General features: G+C 37.3%; 2 protein-coding genes and 1 long non-coding RNA gene across 3 annotated transcripts in view; 1 reads left to right on the top strand and 2 right to left on the bottom strand.

Annotated features, from left to right (window-relative positions):
* Positions 1-1,626: 1,626 nt before the first annotated feature.
* Positions 1,627-25,107, top strand: mettl24 (methyltransferase like 24). Its single transcript, XM_077200019.1, has 6 exons — positions 1,627-1,817; positions 3,153-3,363; positions 8,762-8,860; positions 11,268-11,404; positions 15,906-16,134; positions 23,577-25,107. Exons 2-6 carry the CDS (start codon positions 3,193-3,195, stop codon positions 23,898-23,900), a joined length of 960 nt encoding a protein of 319 aa, XP_077056134.1. The 5' UTR covers positions 1,627-1,817; positions 3,153-3,192; the 3' UTR covers positions 23,901-25,107.
* LOC143707502 (uncharacterized) lies at positions 5,548-7,201 on the bottom strand. The gene is made up of 2 exons (XR_013193168.1): positions 7,121-7,201; positions 5,548-5,842 (listed from the first exon to the last, which is right to left on the bottom strand). It is a non-coding gene; the product is annotated as an uncharacterized LOC143707502 (long non-coding RNA).
* A 1,882-nt stretch (positions 25,108-26,989) lies between the features above and the next one.
* The window catches only part of cdc40 (cell division cycle 40 homolog (S. cerevisiae)), a 27,715-nt gene continuing 26,705 nt past the window's right edge, over positions 26,990-27,999 (bottom strand). The window contains exon 15 of the mRNA XM_077200014.1: positions 26,990-27,360. Coding sequence (XP_077056129.1) covers positions 27,183-27,360 — 178 coding nt within the window. The 3' untranslated portion in view covers positions 26,990-27,182. The remainder of the gene's footprint in view (positions 27,361-27,999) is intronic.

Here is a 27,999-nt window from a genome sequence, read left to right as displayed (position 1 = left end):
AGCAAACCAGAAAGCACAAGACAGCGATAAACGGATAAGAAAAAAGTGAAGGAATTAGAGGAGGAAATTAAGTGGAGGAAATAAAGAGGAGAGATTATTTAATAATACTCTAATTTTGGGCGAAATATGATTGGAATAAATGGCACTTTACCTTAAATCTAATTCCTAAAGGCACCAGCAAGTTTCAGTCTTGAGCAGAAAAACAGATTTCCTCTGATCTGTCATGACAGCACGCACTTACATAAAGAAATCAATGGACATGAAATACTGATTAGAGTGTAAATCACTGTATCGTGTCAGAAAATAGGAGTACAAAGTGATGAAACTACAAAAAAAAAAGTTGTGATGAAAAACTTAAAAATTATGATGTCAGCTTAACATATTGATTATTAGCTGATTTTAAAGCTTGTTTTAAGTCTCTTGTGTGGCAGGTTGAGATTCACTGATCTCGAAGATCCCTAGAGTCGAGAAAACAATCAGACTCTCACAGAGAGTCTAAAAAATCAGCGGTTAAAAAATTCATGTGGAGTTTTTATAACATATGATATGGTACAGTTAAGCAACATCACACGACCAACGAGTGCTGAATACCGTCACGATTGAAAATGTGTCACTGATTTCACATGACATTTTAATAAACAAGTAATTCATATTAAGTTACTTACATTTTAGACATAATATTGACTGTTTTTGTTGTATTTGAGCAGCGAAAATAGTTCCAAACAAAGATCACAACAGAACCACATCGCATCTCACCGGAACACATGACCGCATTACTGAATGATTCAGCGCTTTCTGAACGAATCGGTTGAGTCAAAGATTCAATGACCCATTAAACATCTGCGTCATTCCTGAACAATTCAGCCGTTTGAACGAATCGGTTGAAAAAATGACTCAATAACTCACTCATTAAGACGGTGATCTGCCGCCACCTATCGGTGGTTTAGTTTCGTGTTTAAAATTACCATTCTTTCCAATATTTCATATTTGTATATTCAAAAAATATTTAAAACAATCGCATAACATTATTCAATGACGTTGTAATTTTTCACTGTCAATTATTTAATTTTATTGTTAGCAGCCATATAGTGTCTTATTATTCTAATTTAATTTATTGATCAAATTTAAGAATTTAAAATGAAAGATGAAGCATATATTTATGCTTCCTTAATTTAACGATTAAGGAAAAATGCTCTTTATAAAGGTTAAAATATCATAAATATGCAGATTTAAATATGTCAAAGTTGATCGTACACTGATGAGAATATTGCTTTATTATTGCATTTTTTTCTGGACAAGCAATTTTTTTACTTGGACAAGTGTATGACCGATTTACTTGTTCGAAGGACAAGCACATGAAATGTCGAGCCCTGAGTTATATTTCATATTGTATTATTGGTTATGTGGCGAGCTGAGTATAGTTTTACACATCAGCCCAGTCTATTCTGTACAGTTAGTGATACGCAGAGTGGAGGTTTATTGCACATTAATCTGACAATAAATGTGACGCAAAGATTTTCTTATGCACACCCAGAGACTCTTTTCTGGCCACGCTGTGTGTGTGTGTGTGTGTGTGTTTATGAAGAGAGGCGGGTCTAAAGGAGGAATTCCAGACCTCCGAGTGTCGTCGACTGCATTTTCTCAGCTCTTCTTCTCTCTCTCTCACACACACACACACACACACACTCTCAGGAGAAGAGGAAGATGTTCACCAACACTGGACTCTGAAGAAGAAGACATTCTGAGCGCCTGAACGACAGAAGTGAATGAAACACACACTCAGACATGAAGAGCAGAAGATCAGGGAGAGAAAAGAGGTGAGCGCGATCTATTAACTAACATCAGTTCTTATACAACCACTGTTAGTTCATGTTATCATACTTCCTTAAATAGTCTAATATTAACAGATGCAATAATATTAACTAAGATTAATAATTACTTTGGAAGTATTTTTTATTGTTAGTTTATGTTAACTAATGCAGTTAACTGATTTTAACTAATGAAACCTTATTGTGAAGTGTTTCCATTTAGTTTTATATCACAGTAATGGTGTGTGTGTGTGTGTGTCACAATATTTACATTTTTACAATAAATTCAACATATTAATGTCTATTTTTGTAAATCCAGAGAATGATAGACTGTAAAAAATGTACTTAATCTAACTTTATTTTTTTGGATCTTGATGGAATAGAATCAAAATATAAGATGATTCATAACAAATAAATTAGTCTGTGTAATTTTGAAATTATGAAAAATGAACTCATATTTGGACGAATTAGACTTGAGATGCACATCTTAATGCCAAAAGTTGACATTTTTGAGTTTACTCCATGTTCTTTGTTGCTATGTTTAAGAGGTAATGACAAGACACATTAAATTGACCTTGATCTTTTGACATGTAAGAGCTCAAAAAACAGCTTGTTTTGATATTATTGGGTGATCTGTGACGTCACACGGGAAACACATTTGCATATCTCGGCCTCCAAAGCAAGACATCGACCAATAGTTATACATCATCGCGTCACCGGCCCCGCCAACTGCCGTTACAGACCACGCCCACTGCCGTTATAGGCCCCGCCCGCTGTCATTATAGGCCACGCCCACTGGCGTTCAGTCATTAACGGCTGACCTTTGGATGTGAGCTTCGTGTCAAAAGCAAACAGAAGCCATTATAATCACTGGCGCTGATCCACTGATACAGTCGGATCACGTCTGAGGATTATGTTTGTTTTTGACTGAGCATTCACTGCAAAGTGTTTTGTAATGGAGAGAGTTCGCAAAGAAACTTTTGTCGACAGATGAAGCATCGACTGTCTTGAATCTGACAGCAGCTGCACCACAAACCATAAAGAAATTATTTCATAACGCTTTGTGTGTAAATGACCGTTTCTTAATATGGATAATGTTTTCAAAACTCTTACTTGCATGAAATAATAAGTGGGCGTTGATACTGTTTCCCAATCATAACAGTGTATTTACTGAGAAGCGTTAAAACAGATAATTTCAGATGAATGCTTAGGATGGAGGTTGAAAATAATCATATATTTTGTGCAAAAAACTTTATTAGCATTATAAGTGATCCTCAAGGAACATTCATGCCATGACCCCTTGACTCTGATAAATCAGTGCTTTCTGCTGAATCTGTAACCCAGCGCAGAGTGTGTGTATGGAGAGTGACGTGAGGCACTGAGGATGAACAGGTGTTTGGTGCTGCGCGCGAGTCTCCTGCTGTCTCTGCTGTGTGTCTGCGCTCGCGTCTACGTGGAGCTCACGGGCCCGAGTCTGACGCCGCCGGTTCGACTCCAGAAACACGCCGTTACCACGGCAACAGATGCTGCCTCCACGCTGAAGCATCGCAGACGGGTGAGCAAACTCATATTAGTGATTCACTATAATGATTCAAACAATTCAATTAATACAATTAGTAATAATAATTAATGAAAAAATTATTATACAATAAAATAATGAAATTAAACTTCCTTATTAAATTTACATAAAATTGAATTTACATAAACTGGTAGTTGCACTATATTAAAATAATTAAAACAATTAGAATTAAATTAAATAATTATGCTTTTTATTTACATGAAGTGACGCTATATTAAAATAATTTAGTAAAGCAATTATAAATAATTAAATTAATTAAAATTAAATAATGATACTTTTTATTTACATAAACTAAGAGTGGCGTTGTATTAAAAGAATTAAATAAAGCAATTTTAAATAATTAAACTAATCCAAATTACATAATAATAGTTTTTATTTACATAAACTAAGAGTGGCGTTATATAAACATAATTAAATAAAACAATTATAAGTAATTCAATTAATTAATCAAAATAACAATACTTTTTATATCATTAACTTGGAGTGGCAATATATTAAAATAATTCAATGAATTAATTAAAATAGCTACAATAGTTATAATGAAATAATTAATTAATAAAATAACTAAATCCATTAAGTTTGAGTTGTTGATTGTTCATCAGGGTTTGCACTATTTATTACTGATGAATTTGCACAACTTTATTCAGTAAAGAGATTTTTAAATAATTTTTACTCACAAATAGCAATTTAATATGACATAACTAACAAGATAAAAATAATTATTATAAAAATTCCATTGGCTTTTTAAGATTTTATTGATTTCCACGACTTTCCCAGGTCTAGAAGTTTCTGTTCTTGTATTCATATATTTATTAACATATTGATTATATCTTTATCTGCCAGCCTCTTGTTTGAGAAGCACTGATGTCATGCACAGAAAGAGTTGATGTAAAGAAAACACGATCAGACTCTCAGATGAAGAGACTTTAGATGCACAGATTCATATTCAGACGCTCAAACGCGCTTCTGTTCTCAGTTTTCCTGTTTATGTTGCTGACTGTGCATGTCAGAAAGACTCGCACACAAAAGCGTATTCATGCTCTTCTGAAGACTTTCACACTCGGAGAGAGAGAGAGATGCAGGCCTGACCTCTGACCTCTGAGTCTAACACCACACACAGATCCCCTTCATTGCACTAAAATGGTGCGTATATAAATATGCATGATTATAATGTTACAATCATGAGCTCATTAACATACGACCGCCCACATTTACTCAGTTATTCAGCAGAAGACGGTTGACTAACATTATAAAAGGATTTGAGATTTCGTTAATCTGACATCACTGAAGTAGAAATAGAGCTGGAGGATTTATAGACTGGATTGGGACCATATGAAGGGTGTGGGACACATGAAACACGATTGAGACAGAATGGAAATATTCACAACTATTTCAGTTTCTGGTTTATATTAGTAACAGATTCAGAGAATCATTTTTAGAAACACTCCGTCAGACTTATAAAGGACGCAATAAATTGATCAAAAGTGACATTAAAGACGTGTATAGTGTTACAAAAGATTCTATTTCAAATAAATGCTGTTCTTTTAGAACTTTTATTCATCAAAGAATCCTGAGAAATAAAAAAATACGAACAATAATCATAAATGTTTCTTGAGCATCAAATCATCATATTATAGTGATTTCTGAAGGATCATGTGACACTGAAGACTGGAGTAATGATGCTGAAAATTCAGCTTTGATCACAGGAATAAATTACACTTTACTATATATTCACATAGAAAACAGCTGATTTACATTACAATAATATTTCACAATTTTTACTGTATTTTTGACCACATACATAAAAAATATTGTGACAAAAAGTAGTCAAAAAGTCAAAATTGTGATGTACTAAGTTTTAGGACAAAAACTCATTATGATATAAAAGGTTGAAATTTTGACATATTAAGTCATTTATGAGATATAAAATATAATTATAATTACATAAAAAGTAGAATTTCTGATATACTAAATGGAAATTCTGACTTATACAATAACCATAAATGTTTCTTGAGCATCAAATCATCATATTATAGTGATTTCTGAAGGATCATGTGACACTGAAGACTGGAGTAATGATGCTGAAAACTCAGCTTTGATCACAGGAATAAATTACATTTTACTATATAATCACATAGAAAACAGTTAATTTAATTGTAAAAAAATATGTAGCATTTTTTACTTTATTAAATTTGCACATGCAAAGAGCCTAACCAAAGCTGGATGAACTTCTCATGCAACAGAATGAAAATGCATCTTTTCCAGGTGATATTTGTGTTAGTGATATTCCCTCATATCTCAGGCTTCGATATCAAAGTCTTCATGTACAAATGTAAAGGAGCAGCGAGTGTGTTTGCGTGTTCCCCAGCGAGTGTTTGTCGAGCACGAGGACACAGGGCAGGAAAGCTTCACGAACTGATTGAATCCAGATGTGCAAACAGAGCAGATCCAGATCCTGCCAAGAAACACCTTCATGAATCCATGATGTTCGCTGCGGCGTTATTATACTCATTTGAGATGCTAATTCTATTTTAATTAAAAAAAAAAAAAATTCTAATTAATTTTAAAACATTCAGTATATAGGCTATATAAAATAAAAGTATATATATATATAATTTCATTTTGATTTAGGTAAAGTTTTTTCTAATTTCGTTGTGTTTTGGTCATTTATATTAGTTAGGTTTTTACTTTAGTTTCAGTTATTATTAAATCAAGTTCAACTAAATTAAAATAAGAAATTAGGGGTGAAATAAAAATGATTAAATTTATTTTAGCAGGGTTATTATAGTTAACAAACTAAAACCATAAAACACATTTTCCTTACTTAACATCAGCGCTACTTTAGTATAATTGAGATACTATAGATTTGTATATATATTTTGAATCTGATTTTATTTTGATATTTTCTGTTTTCATTTTAGTTTGACTAATTTAGCACGTTTTTTGTCCTTTTTAATAGTTTTAAAAAATATATATGTCTAGATAGTTTTTTAAATCATTTTTATTTCAGTTTTGGTCATTTTACTACATAAAGTGAAACTAAATTAAAATGAGAAATGTTGCCTTGGCAAATCAAATATTTTTTAAATATTTTATTTTACAGTTAACGTTTATTTTATTTTAAATAACAGATATGTTTTATGGTTTAGTTCTTTTTAGTAAACTATACTAACCCTGCTTGAAATAAAGGTTAAATAAAATAAAATAAACATTTCTTGTTTCCATATTTCTTGATATACTACAATAACTAAAAACTAAATTAATAATTAATAAAAACTATATAGTATATATATAATATTAAAAAACTTTAACTAAAAATAAAATATAGGCCTATATGTAATATAATATTCAAAATATGAATAAAATGTAAATGAGTCTTTCATTGATACTAAGCTCGCGCTGCTCCTTAACGACACAGAAGAAGAAGAGAGAAATATTCACTAATGTTTATGAAGTAGTCTGAGATGATGATGAAGATGTGACTCTTCTGAAATAACCCAGATGTTGCACTCATGCTGAACTCGGGTTTGTTTGACTTTCGTAAGAGGGAAAAATGCATCTGTGGCCAGAGAGTCTAACTCTAGAAATAGAAATAGAGTAAAACAAGCTAGAAATAACTTGTCCTTCCAACTCTAAAAAACATGAGCATTTCTAACAGAGTTTGTGGGACGATTTAAAGTGAAACATACCAGCATCACAGATCTGTGATAATATTGATAACAGATACTTATACTGATGATGTTTGTGCTGCTGTTTTCCCGCCAAAACGACGTCACTTCCTGGCGGATGATGATGTCATTGAGGAACCGGCTGTGGAATATTGTAAACTGATTATCAATCTGAGCAAAATTCTCAAGACAACAGGTTTGGTTTCAGTTGAATAAAAGGTTAAAATTAACTTACCAAATTATTTAAATTCAATTATTTTTGATAGTTTTTGTGCAGCACCTGGAAACATGGATCTTTACATATTCATGACACTATTTTCATGAAAATGAATTAAATGAAGTTCGAGATGTAGTTTGGGGAGGAGCCTAAACATTCAGTCCTGTCAATCATCTTTACGAGCGTATTATATAAGCAGCAGAAAACACGTCATCTCATTGAATAATTCTTCCTCCAGTAAATCATCTCTATCCTCTAATGCACAACTCTATTATTTAACTCATTATTTAACAGCAAGCCAAGTTAGTTTATTATTAACTTTCAAGGTTGATGGGCAGAAGAACTAGTGAATAATAGTGCCGTCAAATCGATTAATCGCAACTAACATACAAGTTTGTTTTAATATTTTTGTCATTTATATTAGCTAGGTTTTTTTAATGTCTATATAGTTTTTACAAATTTTACTTCAGTTTTGGTTATATTACATCAAGTTAAACTAAATTAAAGTTGTTCATGACAATTAATTATTAATAGTGCGGTCAAACTGATTAATCGCATCCAACATAAAAGTTTGGATATTATTGTTGTCAGTTATAATCATCAAAATTAAAAGGAATGAACACTTGAAATATATCAGTCTGTGTGTAATGAACTAATATAATATCCAAATTTCACTTTTTGAATGGATTTACTGAAATAAATCAACTTTTTGATGATATTCTAATTATATGACCAGCACCTGTATATATATATATATATATATATATATATATATATATATATATATATATATATATATATGTATATACTAAAGTTTTAGAGTGGATGAGATTAATCTAATTAATTAATCTATTAATATGAATAAATAAATAAACAAACAAAATAATAAATTAGTGTTTCTTTGTAAGTTAGTCCAGAACTGGAAACATGAAAAAAAATCGACACAAAACTAATAAAATTATTAAAGTTCAACTGTTTAGATCAATATTTTATACAGTGTTTTGAGACCAGTGTTTTTATTTTTAACTAAAACTACAAAGATTTTTTTTTTTTGATGATTGAAATAAAGCTGAAATAAAATAAAATATAAAAATTAAGTGATATTAAAACTTGAAATAAATAAATAAATAAATGTTTGTCAAAATACTAAAATTACAGAAACTAAAACAAGAAATGATTTAAAGCTAAACAGAGAACTGAAATAAAGACAACTAATTAAAATGACCAAAAAATAATCTTAAATTAAAATAAAAAATGAAAATATAAAAATAAAAGCTGATTCAAAATATGTATAATTAAAACAAAATACAATCCTGAGCTCTCAGACAGACATAAACTAGTTCACTAATGAATCTCAGAAAGGTTTCAGGACACATTGATGAGATACAGAATCTCAGATAATAGAAGAACGAATCCTCATTTACTGCAGTATTGAGACTCTCCGAGCTCGACCTGTAAAAGCTCCACAGTTTTCTGTGTATTTGTGCAGATTCCCCGATGGAAGATCGAGCTCGAGCCGTGGGCCGCCAAGACACGCGGTTTACAGGAGGAAGCCCATCGGTTCCTCACATACATCTCTACACCGCAGGTACTGCCTCACGCTATCGCAAAACCAATTTGTGTGTATTCGTACGAGTGATTAAAAGGTGGCTAATTCGTACGTCCTCACTCGTACGATTTGTCGAAACCCACGTGATGGGTAGGTTTAGGGGCGGGGTCAGGTGTAGGTCATTCATACGAATTCATACGAATTTTCCAATTCGTAAAATATATACGAAATATATTAGCGAAAATTGTACAATATCGTACAAGTAAGGTCGTATGAATTTGTACGAATTAGTCACCTCAGAAAATTCGTATGAATTGCGGGGTCAGGTGTAGGTCATTAGTACGAATTCATACAAACTTTACAATTCTTAAAAATAGTTACGATTTAGCAAAAATCGTACAAATTCGTACAATTAAGGTCGTATGAATTTTTCGAATTAGCCACCTCATAAAATTTGTACGAATTGCGGGGTCAGGTGTAGGTCATTCGTACGAATTCATACGAACTTTGCAATTCGTAAAATATGTACGATTTAGCAAAAATCGTACAAATTCGTACAAGTAAGGTCGTATGAATTTGTACGAATTAGCCACCTCATAAAATTCGTATGAATTGCGGGGTCAGGTGTAGGTCATTAGTACGAATTCATACAAACTTTACAATTCTTAAAAATAGTTACGATTTAGCAAAAATCGTACAAATTCGTACAATTAAGGTCGTATGAATTTTTCGAATTAGCCACCTCATAAAATTTGTACGAATTGCGGGGTCAGGTGTAGGTCATTCGTACGAATTCATACGAACTTTGCAATTCGTAAAATATGTACGATTTAGCAAAAATCGTACAAATTCGTACAAGTAAGGTCGTATGAATTTGTACGAATTAGCCACCTCATAAAATTTGTACGAATTGCGGGGTCAGGTGTAGGTCATTCGTACGAATTCATACGAACTTTGCAATTCGTAAAATATGTACGATTTAGCAAAAATCATACAAATTCGTACAATTAAGGTCGTATGAATTTGTACGAATTAGCCACCTCATAAAATTCGTATGAATTGCGGGGTCAGGTGTAGGTCATTAGTACGAATTCATACAAACTTTACAATTCTTAAAAATAGTTACGATTTAGCAAAAATCATACAAATTCGTACAAGTAAGGTCGTATGAATTTGTACGAATTAGCCACCTCATAAAATTCGTACGAATTGCGGGGTCAGGTGTAGGTCATTCGTACGAATTCATACGAACTTTGCAATTCGTAAAATATGTATGATTTAGCAGAAATCGTACAAATTCGTACAAGTAAGGTCGTACGAATTAGCCACCTCATAAAATTCGTACGAATTGCCTTGAGATCGGGTTGGTACAACCCTAAACTTCAAGCTGTTCTTAGTACCGGAGTTAAAGTGCACTATTATGCTATTTTAAAGGCTCCCACAACAGGTTTACATTCATCCAAGGTCAAAAAACACTTTAATTTTCTCATAATAATCTCCATTGCAGCATCACAGTGTCTGAAACGGTTCGTTTGAAGATTCAGTCTCTCTAAACTCCGCCTCTCTAACAGCTTCTCTGCTCTGATTGGTCAGAAGGCCCAGTCTGTTGTGATTGGTCAGAAATCAAACACTCATTATCTGAGTCTCAGCTCTTGATACACAGTGATACCAACAGTAACGATGGCGTGGATTTTCCCAAAATGTTGAAAGTGGTTGAAGAAAAAAAGTGGTTTTGGTCTATATTGATAATTTTCCTTCATGACAATTGTGAAGTGGGTGAATATTTTTATAACTCATCCGTTTAAATGATATTAAAATATTTGTATAACTCATCCGTTTAAATTATATTAAGCCTTAAAGCTGTGCATAATTAAGGGTGTGGCCACTTGAGTGACAGGTGGATTACAGCTGATGTCACTACTAGACGTTTGTCTGCTAGCGTTAGCGTCACGTCACCTCAGCTAATCCGCCTCGCTGCACATGTTCGTTTATCCGTGAGTGACGCACGGCCCGACCAAGATGGCGATGGCCGGCTCCGCCCACTTTGGGCTTCAGAAACGCTCGTCACACACACTACGAACATGTTTTTACAGTCTATGGTTTTACCGGATCAATCTCATCAAAGTGGATTTGCTTTGTCAGCAGAAAACAGCGTCTTCTCGACCTGAACAACACAAACCAAACTCTTCCAGTCTCAGATAAACTAGCGTTTGAGGGCGGAGCTAAGAGACGCTGTTCAGCCAATCAAGACCAGAGGCGGGCATTATGCAAATTGAATACAGTGAAACTGAATGACTGAGGACTCATAAACATAATAACTTCATTTATCTGCACTGATCTTTTACATTCACAAACAGCTCTTTTACACTCTACATGACAGGGAATATCAGAAAAGGCATAATATGGGCCAGATAATGAATGATGGATCTTCGGTGTGTGTTTGAAGGTGTCCTGTGAGAGGCCGGCGTCTGTGCCGCCCGTGTTCGACAGAGAGGATCATGGGTCGTGGGTTCTGTGTTTGGACCGCAGGTTCAGTCTGGCCCAGCGAATCGCATCGAAACACTGCCGCGTTTATTCTCTCAGGTCAGTCGATCGCTTCTTCTATTTCTATCTGACATGTGAACTTTTAAAGTCCCCCTGTGGAGAAAATACAGCTTTTAATGTTGTTTTTATGTCTATTTTTAATATGCTTTAAGACAAACCATGTGTAAATTCATAGGTCAACACCATTGCTGAGTATTTTCTATGCATTTATAGCCTACATATACATTTCAGTGTGTGTGCGTGCGTGTGTGTGTGTGTGTGTTTTCGTGCGTGCGTGTGTGCGTGCGTGCGTGTGTGTGTGTGTGTTGCACTGCAAACTAAAACGCTGAGATTATAATCCATGCGTGTGAAACTCCTGCCCTGCAGCTTCTTCTCATTATACAGTCAAACTTCATTAGCAAACGAACCAGCTGCTGCAAACACTTCTGACATGACAAGCCTTTATATATATATATATATATATATATATATATATATATACACAATTAAAGGATGTACAAAGGCTTAATTTTCTTTATAAAATATAATTTATTATTTTTTCTTTATGATTTTGAAACAAAATATGACCCTGAGTAAGATATATTTAGCAGACAGTTTTTAATGGGTTCATAATTTGGTCCGGATCTCAATAAAGGCAATAATTTTAACAGCCAAAGCCGCTCCTGGAGTGTTTGAGATCAGATGCAGTGAATCAGACTCTCGCCAACATCACTCGACGCTCATTACAGTCAGCGAATTCAGTCCGTCAGGACTAGGAATCGCTGCTCAGGCACGTCTGAATGATGTTTGGCTGGTTTCACAGCGGATCCTCCAGCTAAAACACACTCCACATCTCATGCTGTGCATAATTCAGTGCGAGTCTGACGCTCTTCTCCAAACACTCCGGTGCTCATTAACATGATTTATAAAACCTGATTAAATAGTCATTAAGCACATCAAATAAATTCACAATAGCATGCAACCTCCTACTCTTACTCTTTTTGTAATATACAGTATATATATATACTCACATAGTGTGCACATTTGGTACATTCATATAAGACAACATTTTCACAAAATATGCACGCAGATAAATTGTTGCCGAATTCTTATAGATCCGATTGCCCAAATTTAAGAGGTTTTTTAGAGAAATTATATGATGGAAATACCTGCAGCTTATATTTTCGAGATGACTGTTTGAAATGATTATCATTATCTATACATAGACTATTTAAAAGAGCTAGTGTTTAGTATACAGGTCCTTCTCAAAAAATTAGCATATTGTGATAAACTTCATTATTTTCCATAATGTAATGATAAAAATGTAACTTTCATATATTTTAGATTCATTGCACACCAACTGAAATATTTCAGGTCTTTTATTGTTATAATACTGATGATTTTGGCATACAGCTCATGAAAACCCAAAATTCATATCTCAAAAAATTAGCATATTTCATCCGACCAATAAAAGAAGTGTTTTTAATACAAAAAAAGTCAACCTTCAAATAATTATGTTCAGTTATGCACTCAATACTTGGTCGGGAATCCTTTTGCAGAAATGACTGCTTCAATGCGGCGTGGCATGGAGGCAATCAGCCTGTGGCACTGCTGAGGTGTTATGGAGGCCCAGGATGCTTCGATAGCGGCCTTAAGCTCATCCAGAGTGTTGGGTCTTGCGTCTCTCAACTTTCTCTTCACATTATCCCACAGATTCTCTATGGGGTTCAGGTCAGGAGAGTTGGCAGGCCAATTGAGCACAGTAATACCATGGTCAGTAAACCATTTACCAGTGGTTTTGGCACTGTGAGCAGGTGCCAGGTCGTGCTGAAAAATGAAATCTTCATCTCCATAAAGCTTTTCAGCAGATGGAAGCATGAAGTGCTCCTAAATCTCCTGATAGCTAGCTGCATTGACCCTGTCCTTGATAAAACACAGTGGACCAACACCAGCAGCTGACATGGCACCCCAGACCATCACTGACTGTGGGTACTTGACACTGGACTTCAGGCATTTTGGCATTTCCTTCTCCCCAGTCTTCCTCCAGACTCTGGCACCTTGATTTCCGAATGACATCCAAAATTTGCTTTCATCCGAAAAAAGTACTATGGAGCACTGAGCAACAGTCCAGTGCTGCTTCTCTGTAGCCCAGGTCAGGCGCTTCTGCCGCTGTTTCTGGTTCAAAAGTGGCTTGACCTGGGGAATGCGGCACCTGTAGCCCATTTCCTGCACACGCCTGTGCACGGTGGCTCTGGATGTTTCTACTCCAGACTCAGTCCACTGCTTCCCCTGGTCCCCCAAGGTCTGGAATCGGTCCTTCTCCACAATCTTCCTCAGGGTCCGGTCACCTCTTCTCCTTGTGCAGCGTTTTTTGCCTCAATTTTTCCTTCCCACAGACTTCCCACTGAGGTGCCTTGATACAGCACTCTGGGAACAGCCTATTTGTTCAGAAATTTCTTTCTGTGTCTTACCCTCTTGCTTGAGGGTGTCAATGATGGCCTTCTGGACAGCAGTCAGGTCGTCAGTCTTACCCATGATTGCGGTTTTGAGTAATGAAACAGGCTGGGAGTTTTTAAAAGCCTCAGGAATCTTTTGCAGGTGTTTAGAGTTAATTAGTTGATTCAGATGATTAGGTTAATATCTCGTTTAGAGACCCTTTTCATGATATGCTAATTTTTTTAGAGAATTTTGGGTTTTCATGAGCTGTATGCCAAAATCATCAGTATTAAAACAATAAAAGACCTGAAATATTTCAGTTGGTGTGCAATGAATCTAAAATATATGAAAGTTTAATTTTTATCATTACGTTATGGAAAATAATGAACTTTATCACAATATGCTAATTTTTTTAGAAGGACCTGTATATATATGTTTATTTATTTTATTATTTATTTAATATATATATATATATTAAATTATTCAACCCCCATTGCAAATCAGGTTTATTGGCAAAATGTACAGACTTGCAGCTGTTTGCAATGAACAAATCAAACAAAAGTAATGGAAATAGCTCAACACAGCAAATGTTTCTAATGTTTCCCCAAATTCAAATGAAATGCATCTTTTAATGACTTCTGCAGTCTCAAAATTATTCAACCCCTTCATGGCAAGCATCTTTAGTACTAAGTAGAACACCACTTTGCTGTTATGAGCTGCAGCCAACGAGATGTATCACCAAACAGCAGTTTCAGAGGAATCTGAGCCCGGTCCTCATGAGCAATCGCCTCCAGTTCATGGATATTCTTGGGTTTGTGTGCCGCAACCTCCTCCTTCAAACCCCTGAACCCAACCCTGGGTGGAGTTTGAGGAATGATTGGGATCGCTGTCCTGTTGATGGTCCAAGCTTCAGCTTCCTCACTGACGGCATGACGTGTTCTCCCAGGATCTCCTGATACTTCAGTGAATCATCTCTCCTTCCTCACGCTGCAGTTTTCCAGAGGAGCAAGTCTTGCTGCAGGTCTTTTGCAAACTATGCTTCCAACGGTGTCTCGAGGAACATTTAGTGCCTTCGCTATCTTTTATCCTGCTCCTTGTTTGTGAAGGGAGATGAAATCTTCTCTTAACTCTTTGGACTATTCTTTTGACTTAGCCTTATTTCTAACATGCAGTGGAACGTGACACTCAACAAACCTCGTCAGTTCAGATATTTCATGTGTTCTAGCTCAAGCACACCTGGTGCAACTAATGAAGCCCTTGATTAGTGAGACAACACCTGTTTTGCAGATTTGTGCTGTTGTGAGGGATTCTATTCAGGGGGTAGAACATTTTTTAAACTGGAGAAGTCATTAAAAGTATGCATTTTCAGTTCAATTTGGGGAAACCACTTGAAACATTTGTTGTAGAGATGCACCGATTGATCGGCTGGTGACCAGAATTGGATGATTTTCACGTGATCGGCCATGACCGGCGACCGGCCTGGTCAGTCTGACATATGCTGATTTTATGCCGGTCAAATGCACTCTGGCGCCGCATGATTAACATCGCGCAACATCAGCATCACACATGCACACGGAACGGACATGTAGGAAACCTCGTGAATTACGCCGTTTCACACCACAAGCGAGAGCAGCGCAGGATTTTTTTTCCGGTGTACATGTTAATCAATGAGTGCATTCACAGGAGCAGGAGCAGTGCGTGAGTGTCGAGCAGGAGCGTCGCGTGAGCAACCGTGAAGCAGGAGTTTCGGCACAGAGTCTATTTTTGCTGCGGGATGTGAAAAGAAGGAAATGGTTCTTCCATAACACTGCACTTTAGATTTCTAGTTTTTAGAATTTCCCACACCAGGAGTAATTTATATATTTCTATTTTATAGTGTTTACTGTTCAAAAAATGTTCTATGCAAAATGTTCTACTAAAGAAAAGAGAGAAAATAAATATTTGTGTGTGCTGTAAAGTGGTTAGAAAAAATGAAACCGGAATCGGCTAAAATTGGTATCGGCAGCTCAAATTCAATGAAAAATCGTAATCGGCCTATAAAATTGTAATCGGTGCATCTCTAATTTGTTGTGTTGAGCCATTTCAATTATGTAAAATATGTGTGTGTGTGTGTGCGCGTGTGTAGACTGGCAGCGGATGATGACAGGCTGGAGCGGATGCTAGCCGGATCCGGCTGTGAGGTTCACTGCTTCGACCCGAGTCTCAGATCAGCTCATCTACAGGAGGAACACATGTGGCTCCACCGGCTCTCTGTCGACTGGAGGGACCCAAACCCTGAAAGACTCCACAAACACACACACACACACAGCAGGAGGAAGATCAAGGACATACTCAACAGCTTCGGCCACAGACAGGTGACTGACACACACACACACACACATACACACACTCACTCACTCTCGCACTCATTTACTCTCTCTCTCTCACACACTCACTCTCTCACACTCACACACACTCACGCACTCTCACGCACTCACACTCACTCGCTCACTCACTCGCTCACTCACTCGCTCACTCACTCGCTCACTCTGACACTCTCTCGCACTCACTCTCGCACTCACTCTCGCACTCACTCTCGCACTCACTCTCGCACTCACTCTCGCACTCACTCTCGCACTCACTCTCGCACTCACTCTCGCACTCACTCTCGCACTCACTCTCGCACTCACTCTCGCACTCACTCTCGCACTCACTCTCGCACTCACTCTCGCACTCACTCTCGCACTCACTCTCGCACTCACTCTCGCTCGCTCGCGCGCACTCTCGCTCGCACTGACTCACTCTCGCTCGCACTGACTCACTCTCTCTCGCACTGACTCACTCTCTCTCGCACTGACTCACTCTCTCTCGCACTGACTCACTCTCTCTCGCACTGACTCACTCTCTCTCGCACTGACTCACTCTCTCTCGCACTGACTCACTCTCTCTCGCACTGACTCACTCTCTCTCGCACTGACTCACTCTCTCTCGCACTGACTCACTCTCTCTCGCACTGACTCACTCTCTCTCGCACTGACTCACTCTCTCTCGCACTGACTCACTCTCTCTCGCACTGACTCACTCTCTCTCGCACTGACTCACTCTCTCTCGCACTGACTCACTCTCTCTCGCACTGACTCACTCTCTCTCGCACTGACTCACTCTCTCTCGCACTGACTCACTCTCTCTCGCACTGACTCACTCTCTCTCGCACTGACTCACTCTCTCTCGCACTGGCACTGACTCTCTGGCACTGACTCTCTGGCACTGACTCTCTGGCACTGACTCTCTGGCACTGACTCTCTGGCACTGACTCTCTGGCACTGACTCTCTGGCACTGACTCTCTGGCACTGACTCTCTGGCACTGACTCTCTGGCACTGACTCTCTGGCACTGACTCTCTGGCACTGACTCTCTGGCACTGACTCTCTGGCACTGACTCTCTGGCACTGACTCTCTGGCACTGACTCTCTCGCACTGACTCTCTCGCACTGACTCTCTCGCACTGACTCTCTCGCACTGACTCTCTCGCACTGACTCTCTCGCACTGACTCTCTCGCACTGACTCTCTCGCACTGACTCTCTCGCACTGACTCTCTCGCACTCACTCACTCACTCACTCTCACTCTCTTGTACACTCACTCTCACACTGACTCACTCTCTACACTCACTCACTCTCGCTCTCGCGCTCGCTCTCTCGCGCTCTCGCTCTCTCGCACTCACTCTCTCTCTCACATTCACTCACACAAACCCTCACACTTTCCCTCTCACTCTCTCACTCTCCCTCTCTCTCACACACATTCACTCTCTCTCACACACATTCACTCTCTCTCTCACACATTCACTCTCTCTCACACACATTCACTCTCTCTCACACATACACACACACACACACACACACACTCACTCATTCAAAACCCTTTAATCACAGCTCTAAAGACTCTATCATGAACTCAGAGGTTATTGATTGTGTGTGTGTGAGACGCATCATTTCCTGCAAACACACCTGAAGCTTCACGTTTCCTTTCAGTGAGAATCAGTGTGAGACACAAGAGTGTGTGTGTGACGTGGCCGATCTGCCTGAGAAACAGAAATAGAGATGGAGAGTACGCCTAAAGGAGGGAGATAATGAATGAAATATGTGCTTGTAATTATGGCAGAGGATATTCTAGATTTATGACTCCTGCATATGGATGTACTGAAGGAGCCAAAGAAGCATTTGAGATGCAGAATCTCATCAAAACTGACTCTAGTGAGTTTCTAAACACGATCTGATTGAGTGTGTGTTATTAAAAAACGGTCGTCATAATCTTTAATCAAAATATAATAACTTACTCACAACAGTATCAAACCCTAAAAATGATAAATATTACAGTTGGTCGTTGTTTTAGGAATCTGAAACTCACATTTACACCATCATATCAGCTTGGCAATAAATGGCACAAACACACACACACACACAGCTCATTTTGCATTTTATCATTCATAAGCTGGAGAAGCTTATGAATGATAAAATGCAAAATGCAATATTTAACATTCATGCATTTTATTTGCATATAAAATTTCCTTCCGGATTAGTTTGAACATAAACCTAATAAACTTAATGTGATGCATATTTGTCAGTCAAACATAAATAAAAAAATAAAAAAATGCCATAGTTTATTATTAAATACTGCATCTATCTGATTTTATTTAAATGCAAATTGCATTGTTGTATGGCTGAAACTATGAAATGTAGGCCTAAATATTGTTTTGAAGTTAAACAGATGAAGATGAAAGAGCCTGAACATTACATTAAGCTTATTTATAATTGTTACAAAGTGTTTATAAACTTGCAATTTTGTATTTTACGCTCAAACATGATTATCTGGCAGTGGAGAGGAAAGATGGAGTGAATAAATGACGAGTCAGTGTACAGTAAATGACCCTGATGATTGATCACTGATGTTCACTTTTACCACATTAACTACAGGAAGTGATGCTGAGATTAAACAGCAGAAGACACTGATATTTGATCTGATCTAAGAGGAACAAACACATCCGTCATCAAACGCCAGAAACCTCGGATCTCCACAAACACATGGAAAAATGTGTAATTTTTACTGTAACTCATCTACTGTATGCTGACTTCATCATTTATTCACTTGAGCTCAAAAAGCAAATCATGTTTGTGGCTTTGCTACGATGTTAATATTTAAACTAGTTCGGTCAAATCGATTAAATCGCATCTAGCATAAAAGTTTGCAAATATGTGCGTGTATGTATATATATACAAGTCCCTCCAGAAAAACGTGATTATGCAAGCGCATAATTCAATGCATAATCAGCCAAAGTCCGCATATTTATGCGGGGGCCGCATTTTTTCAAATACGCCGCACTTTCGCCGCATAAATTGCAGATTTGTGCGTAAAATATGCGGGGCTGCACTACGGTATGATTTCATAATCCCCGCATTTTCGTTGGAAAAAAGTCACATATATCTTAGCAGAAGTTGAAAAATGCTGCGTTTACTTCACACAAGAGCAGCCATTTCCCCTGTTGCCATGGGAACGTTATAAAGTGACGTAATTACGCGACGTGGACATCATCGAAAAGCTGTAAAACAGGAAGCACACATTTTATTTTTTTATATTTGATTTATTCATTTTTACAGAAGTTGTAGCATATTCCTTTTGTAAAGCTACAGAACTTGTTTGACTCATCAATGTTTTGTAAGTTTGAGCCGTGTGTTTATCAAAGGGACATTGTGTAGGAATTTCTCCCATCTAGTGGTGAAATTGTATTTTGCATTCAAACGAATTGTCCTCTCGGGCGCCTCGCTTTTTCAAATGCGTGTTGCATCTACGGTAGCTGTTATGTACCAAAAAGCTATGACAGGAGGTCTTCTAATAGCACTTTGTCGAGTTTTCCTTCGGGTGAACAGGTTTATTTCAAACAAACTGCAACTTGACACAACGAACAAGCGAATGTTACAGTATGAATAATAACAGTGCAATGCAGCCTTTTAAACTTGCCGGGGCCGTGAAGCGCCTCTCACTGCTCTGCTCCTCCGTTTCTGCTGCTTTCAGTCACGTGACGCTGGCTCTGAACGAAAACGCGTTGGCCTAGTACTTTTTGACCCTCTCCGCTATTATAGTTTTTCAAGATGGCGGAACGACATGAAAGCCTCATAGACAAGTGTGTAATCCATCAGCCGGAAACTGAAGCCTGGGGAGCCGCCATTGTAGCAGATTATTCACCTGCTGTTAGCATTCCATTGACTCCCATTCATTTTGGCGTCACTTTGACAGCGAATAACTTTACATCTGAGGCGTCCAAAGACTTCATTTGTCCATTATTTATTTCTAAAGAAACACGACAATGTATAAAAGGCTCCATTACTTTGTATCTTACGTTATGGCCCCGTAGAAGCCGTTTTTGTTAAAAATAGGCTAACGATTGCGTCATAACCACGCGACTCTCTGTCGCACAGTAGAGAAATTAGCGTATAGACAGGAGGAGAAGCTCGCAGGCAATCTTTTACTGTCTATGAGGCAATCGGTGGACATAGAGGCATAAAGTCAAGGAGAAGCCCATAGATAGAGAGTCCATAAAAGCAACGGGACAAAATATTTCAACAACGTTTCTGAGGAATTAGGTGATTCAGATTTGTCTTGGCACAGCTACTAGAAGATTCACAACGATCAGACTGTCGTCAAGCTCAGTTTGAGCCTGCGCAGTCGCTCAGCCATCAGGCAGGAAGTGCAATAATCGGCTTCAGTCTTCTCCGTTGAAATCAATGGGGTCGCTGTGTCCATTTCTTTTACTGTCTATGCTAATAGACAGTAAAAGAAGGGAAGCGTCCGTGGACCTACCCGTCACATGTTTATAAAGATAATAAATTCTTTGTTTATGAGGATAAGTCAGATAATTGGCAGAGGTATTTGTACACCATTGAGGACATATTTATGAATAAAAATAGTGACTTCAGTCAATAATATTAGATAATAACATACCTAAAAAACTACATAGTCTCTTTAAGATCCGAGATAAAATAAGATGAAAACTTAAATATTCCCAGCACTTTCTGTGATGTGTTATGCTTGCTTATCATAGGATGTAATAAGAAATGACTAGTAGCATAGCCTAGTGGGAACAGGGTGTTGGGGGAATCACTTTTTTTTCTCTTTTTCATCAAACCGCAGTTTTTGCAATTTCCCGCAATTTCATCGCATAGAATAGCATAAATATCCCACATATTCCATTGCATTTTTTAAGAAAACGTGCCGCATAATCAAGGATTTTTGCCCGCAACAATCACAAAAAAACTCCACATTTTTCTTAAAGGACTGTTATACACATATTGACAAACTTAGATGTGATTAATCGCGATTAATCAATTTGACAGCTGTAAAACTAAATGTCTTCATAGTTTAAAGAAAGATAATATTAATTAAATCTAATATCTAATCTGATCTAATCTAAAGTTAAAAAAAACGTCCTGAAGTTTAATAGAGACTGGTTCTGGGTCAGACAGCAGAGGAGAGTTTCTGAAGGGCTGCTGGTTTCATCTCTCCTGGGTTTGTGTTCAGTAATCGGGTCAGTCTCAGTTCACCTTCAGCAGCCGTCCTCAATAAACTGTCCTACTTCTCCTCGTCCTGCTTAAAGAGATAGTTCACCCAAAAATGTAATTTCTGTCAGTATTTACTCTCCCTCATGTTGTTCTACCCCGTAAGACCTTCGTTCATCTTCGGAACACGAATTAAGATATTTGTGATTAAATCTGAGAGCTGGATCACTCCTCCATAGGCTTCTAAGGGATTGACACTTGTTCCTCGACAAGTTATTAAAGACATCGTTAAAATAGTCCAAGTGACTACAGTGGCTCAATCTTAAGTTTATCAAACGACGAGAATACTTTTTGTGCGCAAGAACAAACAAAAATAACGACTTTATTGCCCTATTGATTTCCTTCTCTGTGGGCCTCGAGTGAGTTCACTAGTGTAACAGCGCAGCGCTTCTGTGTTGTACGTCAAGACGCGGCGCTCCCATTGAAAACAATTGAAAAAATACGCCAGCTGCATGAAAACACGCTTTGGTGGACACACGGCCTAACTCTCCTGACTCTCCGGACGGCAGACAAAAATGGCGGATTATGATTGGTCAGATCGCCGGTCAATCAAACTCCCTGCGAAGGATCAATTTGGCGCGTTATTATGTTTACTCACTTTGCTGGGGAAGTTCGTGTAAACCAAATCCGCGCAAATACTCGTGAGTCATCATTATATATTAAATACAGGGTGTAAGACTGGAAAAACTTGAAGGACTTTAAGAGAGGGCCACTCTCTGAGAAAACAAAGGAAATTAACATTTGAACTCCCCCTCATGCACTATTGAGACGAAGGTCTCACCTCCCTCATCCTAATCTACATTTCTGTCCCCCATTCTTCATCCTTACCATTCAGGACCTTGAGAAACATATGAGACAGATGTACCATTCGCACTTGCTGACAAGAACATGGTATTTTACATTGAACATGACATGATTTTGTTTTGTTGCATTATGCGTTTCTATGCATTTCTTCACGAGTTCAAGTTCATATGTGTTCAATCGTGAAGCGGACATTTAAGATGCTGTTCAGATGTCTCACACAAGGCAGTGTGAAGCCAAGGAGAGCCCCTTCATCCATCGAGGTCTGCCCAGACAACCACACCGCTGAAGGTGACAGGATTGGTCAAGAAGAGTCAGATTATCATCATGGGGAAGGTGCCAGAGAAGCAGAAGTTTCTCTATGAAGGAATGACATGTAAGACTGGAAAAACTTGAAGGACTTTAAGAGAGGGCCACTCTCTGAGAAAACAAAGGAAATTAACATTTGAACTCCCCCTCATGCACTATTGAGACGAAGGTCTCACCTCCCTCATCCTAATCTACATTTCTGTCCCCCATTCTTCATCCTGGCAGAGATCTCCCAAACTCACACAAGAATCTAAAAGGTTTAATGTGAATGATTATGATCTAGTTTTATACATATTTGGTATTATTTGAAATGTCTCGGTACGACTGGTAAAAATGTCTCATTCCCAAAGAAGTAAACCCAAAAGGTAATAAAGTTCTTAGGAAGTTTAGAAATATCTTCCACACTGGAGGATGTGTCTTTAGGTTAACACCTTCGACCATTTGACTGAATGCTAATTTTCCACTGCTAGCAAATGGTGACTTACAGGTAAATTTCCACTGTGAATGATGTTTAGATTTGAAATGAGGTCTGGGTATATAATGAAACGCAGCGAGAGCTCAGGGCCTTTTCTATATCTGTGATCGGCCCGTGAGGCTGAGAGTTGCGAGTCTCTCTGCCTCACGCATTTCTTGTCGGGTAAACTTTTTCCTCTTTGTTCTAGAGCATTTGATGTTTTGCATTGATTATCCTTGAATTGATTATGAAATTATAATGATACATTTACCTGACATATTAAATTGTGACATTTGATTGTTCTAATTGACTTTGACATTATTTGCATTCAAGAGTTTAAAAGAATAGTAAAACATTCGCTCACATTTAATGATGCACAGATATCATTGAAAAACCTTTTCATTTTATGGAGTCAGATGAAACGAGTTAATACATAAGATAAAATGTATTACATTTGATTAAAAATCCCTTTGCCATGGGAAGAGATGGAACACGCGTGAGACCTTCACCTCTAATCGAATACCGCCATTGGATCGAATTAGACGGCCTAGGGTATTGCAGAGAGTCTGTAACACTATAGACACCACAGATTTATATTACATCTTGTGAAAAGGGGCATAATGTGTCACCTTTGCTGCCCTCAGGTGGATGTCCTGAAGCTGGACCTGGAAAGCGCGGAGTGGAAGGTCCTGGAGAACCTGGTTCTGGAGCGGGTTCTGGGCTCGATGGGTCTGTTGCTGCTGGAGCTGCACCTGCACTGGCCCGGGTTCGAGGTGGGCGGGGACGAGCCCTCGGTGATCCGCTATTGGTTCAGTCTCCTCAGGGAACTGGAGCGCGCTCATTACCGGCTCTATCACAGTTACAGCGACCCGAACAAACCTCGTCTGATCCTGCACAGAAACATCCAGAACGCCAGCAGCTCTTTCGTCCTGGGATGGGTCAACACTCGCTTCTCACCGCAGGGATGAGCGACGACTATTCAGGAGAAACACTTCAGAATGCAAAACTCAGTGGCCGATTAAATCAAGATGCAACATTCCCAGTCTCTCTCGTGAATCAACACTGAAGTGATTAAACTGCAGTTCATCCACTGGCCACTAGAGACCGGCTGCAAAACAGACTCAATCCCATAGCCTCTCAGTGTTAAAATGGCCAAATTTACAGCAGAAATAAACATGTTTACAGCCTGGTGCAAAAAGTGGTTTTGGTCTATATTGCTAATTTTGCCCTTCATGACGACTGTGAGGGGGTGAATATTTTTGTAACTCATCCGTTTAAATTATATTAAGCCTTAAACCTCTGCATAATTAAGGGCGTGGCCACTTGAGTGACAGGTGGATTGCCGCTGATGTCACTACTAACCGTTTGTCTGCTAGCGTTAGCGTCACCTCAGCTAATCCGCCTCGTTTATCGGGGAGTGACGCGCGGCCTAGATGGCGACGGCCGGCTCCGCCCACTTTGGGCTTTAAAACGTCACGGACACTACGTCCATATTTATTTACAGTCCATGGCTTAATCAGCAAGTTAATGAGGATGTGAATACCAGACACAGTTAAAGATGTAAAAATCCCAGTAAACTCATTGTTTGCTTTAAATTGTACTCTTCTGACAAGAAAAATCATAAAAGGAGAAAGGGAAAAAAAAGTTGAATCAATCATAATTTAGTGGGACTCAAATGAAGCAAAAGAGAAAAAACAACATATGAAACATAAAACCACCATAAAACAGTACTATGGTAATACCATGTTATTTTGGAACATGGTACCATGGTAATACTGCTGTTTTATGGGCATGACAGTATATGAACATGTTATAGTACATATGTATTATAGTATTAACACCGTACAGTGCTGTTTTGTAAAGGGCAATGTAGCAAAAAATATAAAATTATATAATATATGCGAATAACGTAACTTTTTATTTAAGATAAATGCTGTTCAACTTTCTATTCATCAAAAAAACCTGATTTTTTTCCCCCATTGTTTTTAACATTGATAAAAATAAATGTTACTTGAGCACTGGAGTAATGATGTTGAAAATTCAGCCTTGATCACAGGAATAAATTACAGGTTAATATATATTCACATAGAAAACAGCTGATTTACATTGTAATAATATTTCACATTTTTTACTGTTTTTTTTTTTTTAATCAAATAAATGCAGCTTTGCTGAGCAGAAGAGACTTCTTTTAAAAACATAAAATTTACCGATCTCAAACTTTTGAATGGCAGTATATATTAAAATTCAATTAATTTGAATCACAATCAGCAGTGTGTGTGTGTATATATATATATATATATATATATATATGTGTGTGTGTGTATATTAGTGGTCGGTGGATACATCGGCAAGGCCGATTACACGTTTACTTTGACTTATCCATCTAATATCTTTTTTTTGTTGCATTACAAATATAATTATATCCTTTTTGTACTGCAAAATTGATTTAAATGTTCCATTTTGATCCAACATTGATGCACCACACAAGAATCTCCCATGATGCAAAGTGCTTAAGACACTGGACTCATTACTTTACTAAACACAAATACAGAGTAAAGTAGAAGAGCAGTAGTAGTATAGTATATTATAATATATCATAGTAGCATAAGTAGATTATAAAATAATTTGAGACATAGGCTTACAATGCAGCACAGAAATCAATAATAGCATCAATTCTTTTCAGTTAGAAATAACAGTAATGGTTTATTTTGTTAGCATGTTGCTCGATAAAAAACGGCTGAATTGAGGAACATCGGGACACTTTTCCCAGTCATTTCAGTGTGAGAAAGTGACAGACTTCTGCTGAATTCACTCATCATTGTGTTCAAAGACCAACGCTGGTCTTTTTATAAAAATACATTTATAAATGTCACATTCCTTCAGCGTTGGGGGAGAATTTTCAGGCAGTGCATTCTGGGATTGCTTTATTTACCTCATTTTGATTCAAGAGTTTATTCTGAAAAAGGTCTGAATAAACTAAGAAACACCTTTTTTCCCATCTGTTATTAAACATTATGATTGATCGTTTAATATTCATATCTAGAAACCATAATACTAGCTAAATCAGGTTATGGCAATTGATACATGAAGCAAATTCCATATTTTGAATAACACAACTCATGCGAGGTTGTGCACTTGTGATATTTGCTTCTGTAGAGACACCATATGTGTGATTTCCCATGTATTAAATAAAATACATGTTTAACAGCAGAATTCCCAGTGAAGGACTAAATTACCCATAATGTCAAAGAGAATATTCTGATGTTTTAAAACATTTAAATATTGATATTTTGAAGTGAAATGAAAAACCCTTTACATTAATAATTAAAGCCACCAGTTGGTGGCAGCGAGTCACTGTTAATGAGTGAGTCATTGAGATTCAAACGATTCATTCATGAACAATGCATTTTTAATGAGTGAGTCATTGAGATTCAAACGATTCATTCATGAACAAAGCATTTTTAATGAGTCATTGAGATTCAAACGATTCATTCATGAACAAAGCATTTTTAATGAGTGAGTCATTGAGATTCAAACGATTCATTCATGAACAAAGCATTTTTAATGAGTGAGTCATTGAGATTCAAACGATTCATTCATGAACAAAGCATTTTTAATGAGTGAGTCATTGAGATTCAAACGATTCATTCATGAACAAAGCATTTTTAATGAGTGAGTCATTGAATCATTCATTCAATCGATTCCCTCTTTCGGTAATGTAACAAAGCCGTCTTTGTTTAGAACTATTTTCGTTGGTGAAATAGAGCAAAAACAGGCAATATTGTCTCTAAAATTGAAGTCACTAAATATTAATTTGTTTATTATTTGTAATCGTGCTGATATTTGGAGGAAAAAGAGCTCCCCGTGTGATAGAAATATAAAAAATATTTTTGCCCCTTATCTTGAATATTGAGGGCATTACAAATGCAAGCGCACTAGTCTAACCTACTAGACGACATCACGTAGTAGATCATTAAAACAACAATCATGATATTTGTCACATATGACAAATGGAAAAATACTTCCGCAAACATACGAACACACAGACAGCAGGAAATAAACGAGAGACATTTATTATCTTCAAAAAGAGAGAATGCGAGACATGGTTTCATTCATTAAAAAACAAAAACAGCATGAGCTGAAAGTCTGTGGCGTGTGTTTTTAGGGGCTGGATACCAGCCCGATCACACCCGTATGAACAGCTCGCGAGGGAGGGAAGTGTGTGTGTGTGTGTGTGTGTGTGTTATTCCTCAGTCCCACAGTTTGATCAGCCCGTCCCAGCCACAGGTGATGACCTTGGACGTCTCGTGCGGATGCCAGAGCGCGCTGATACACACCTTATCGTGAGCCTTGATCCGGTGGTACAGTTTCGTCGTCTTCCAGTCCCAGATGTTCAGCTTCCCGTCGGCGTCCCCGGAAACCACATAACTGCAGAGAGAACCGGTTAAACACACGGTCAAAATATCCAAAATATACCAAAATATTTATGCATTCGCCCTGAAACGGATTAATAAGGCGCAGGTTTTTAAGTCATCATAGCCATACATTCAAAAATGTATAAACATTCTAGTTCAAATCATCAAGGCATATTTTTCCACAATGATTTTCACTATAAACAACAAGGATGGTATTGAAGCTTTATCATTTAAATCATCAATCGCAATGTGGCTAAAGTTATAAACTGGCTGTTTATTAAAAAAGAAAAAGAAAAACTTTAAACGGCCCTGCCAAAATTAAAGCTCCATGGTTCACATTACATTTTCCTTAAATACTTCTGTTGCGGTGAAATAGCAATCTAACAGTAACATTTCTTAATTTGTTTTAAATAAAAAATATTTAGTAATAACAATAAAATCATAATTATTCATTGTACTGCAATGTTTTGTTCCTTAGATATTTTTTTTCAGTGAAATAGTACAAAAGTAATATTTCTTTGTTTTAAATAAATATTTGTATTTAGTAGTAATTATAATAAAATCATTATAATTTATTGTAATTTTACAAATATACTGTAAATTAATTTAATATTTATTTTACAGTGAAATTGTCCAACAGTAATCATTCTTA

Source organism: Siphateles boraxobius, unplaced genomic scaffold (genome assembly GCF_051911475.1).
Source record: "Siphateles boraxobius isolate OS27281-9 unplaced genomic scaffold, OSU_SipBor_1 115, whole genome shotgun sequence".
NCBI lineage: Eukaryota > Metazoa > Chordata > Actinopteri > Cypriniformes > Leuciscidae > Siphateles > Siphateles boraxobius.
This window is presented reverse-complemented; position numbering and strand designations above follow the sequence as displayed.

What these genes read in the sequence shown, in the direction of transcription:
- mettl24 (XM_077200019.1), top strand. Translation starts at nt 3,193, where the DNA reads ATGAACAGGTGTTTGGTGCTGCGCGCGAGTCTCCTGCTGTCTCTGCTG. An exon ending in CGCTGAAGCATCGCAGACGG is followed by an intron (nt 3,364 to 8,761) that starts GTGAGCAAACTC and finishes GTATTTGTGCAG; the next exon opens with ATTCCCCGATGGAAGATCGA. An exon ending in ACAGCTTCGGCCACAGACAG is followed by an intron (nt 16,135 to 23,576) that starts GTGACTGACACA and finishes TGCTGCCCTCAG; the next exon opens with GTGGATGTCCTGAAGCTGGA.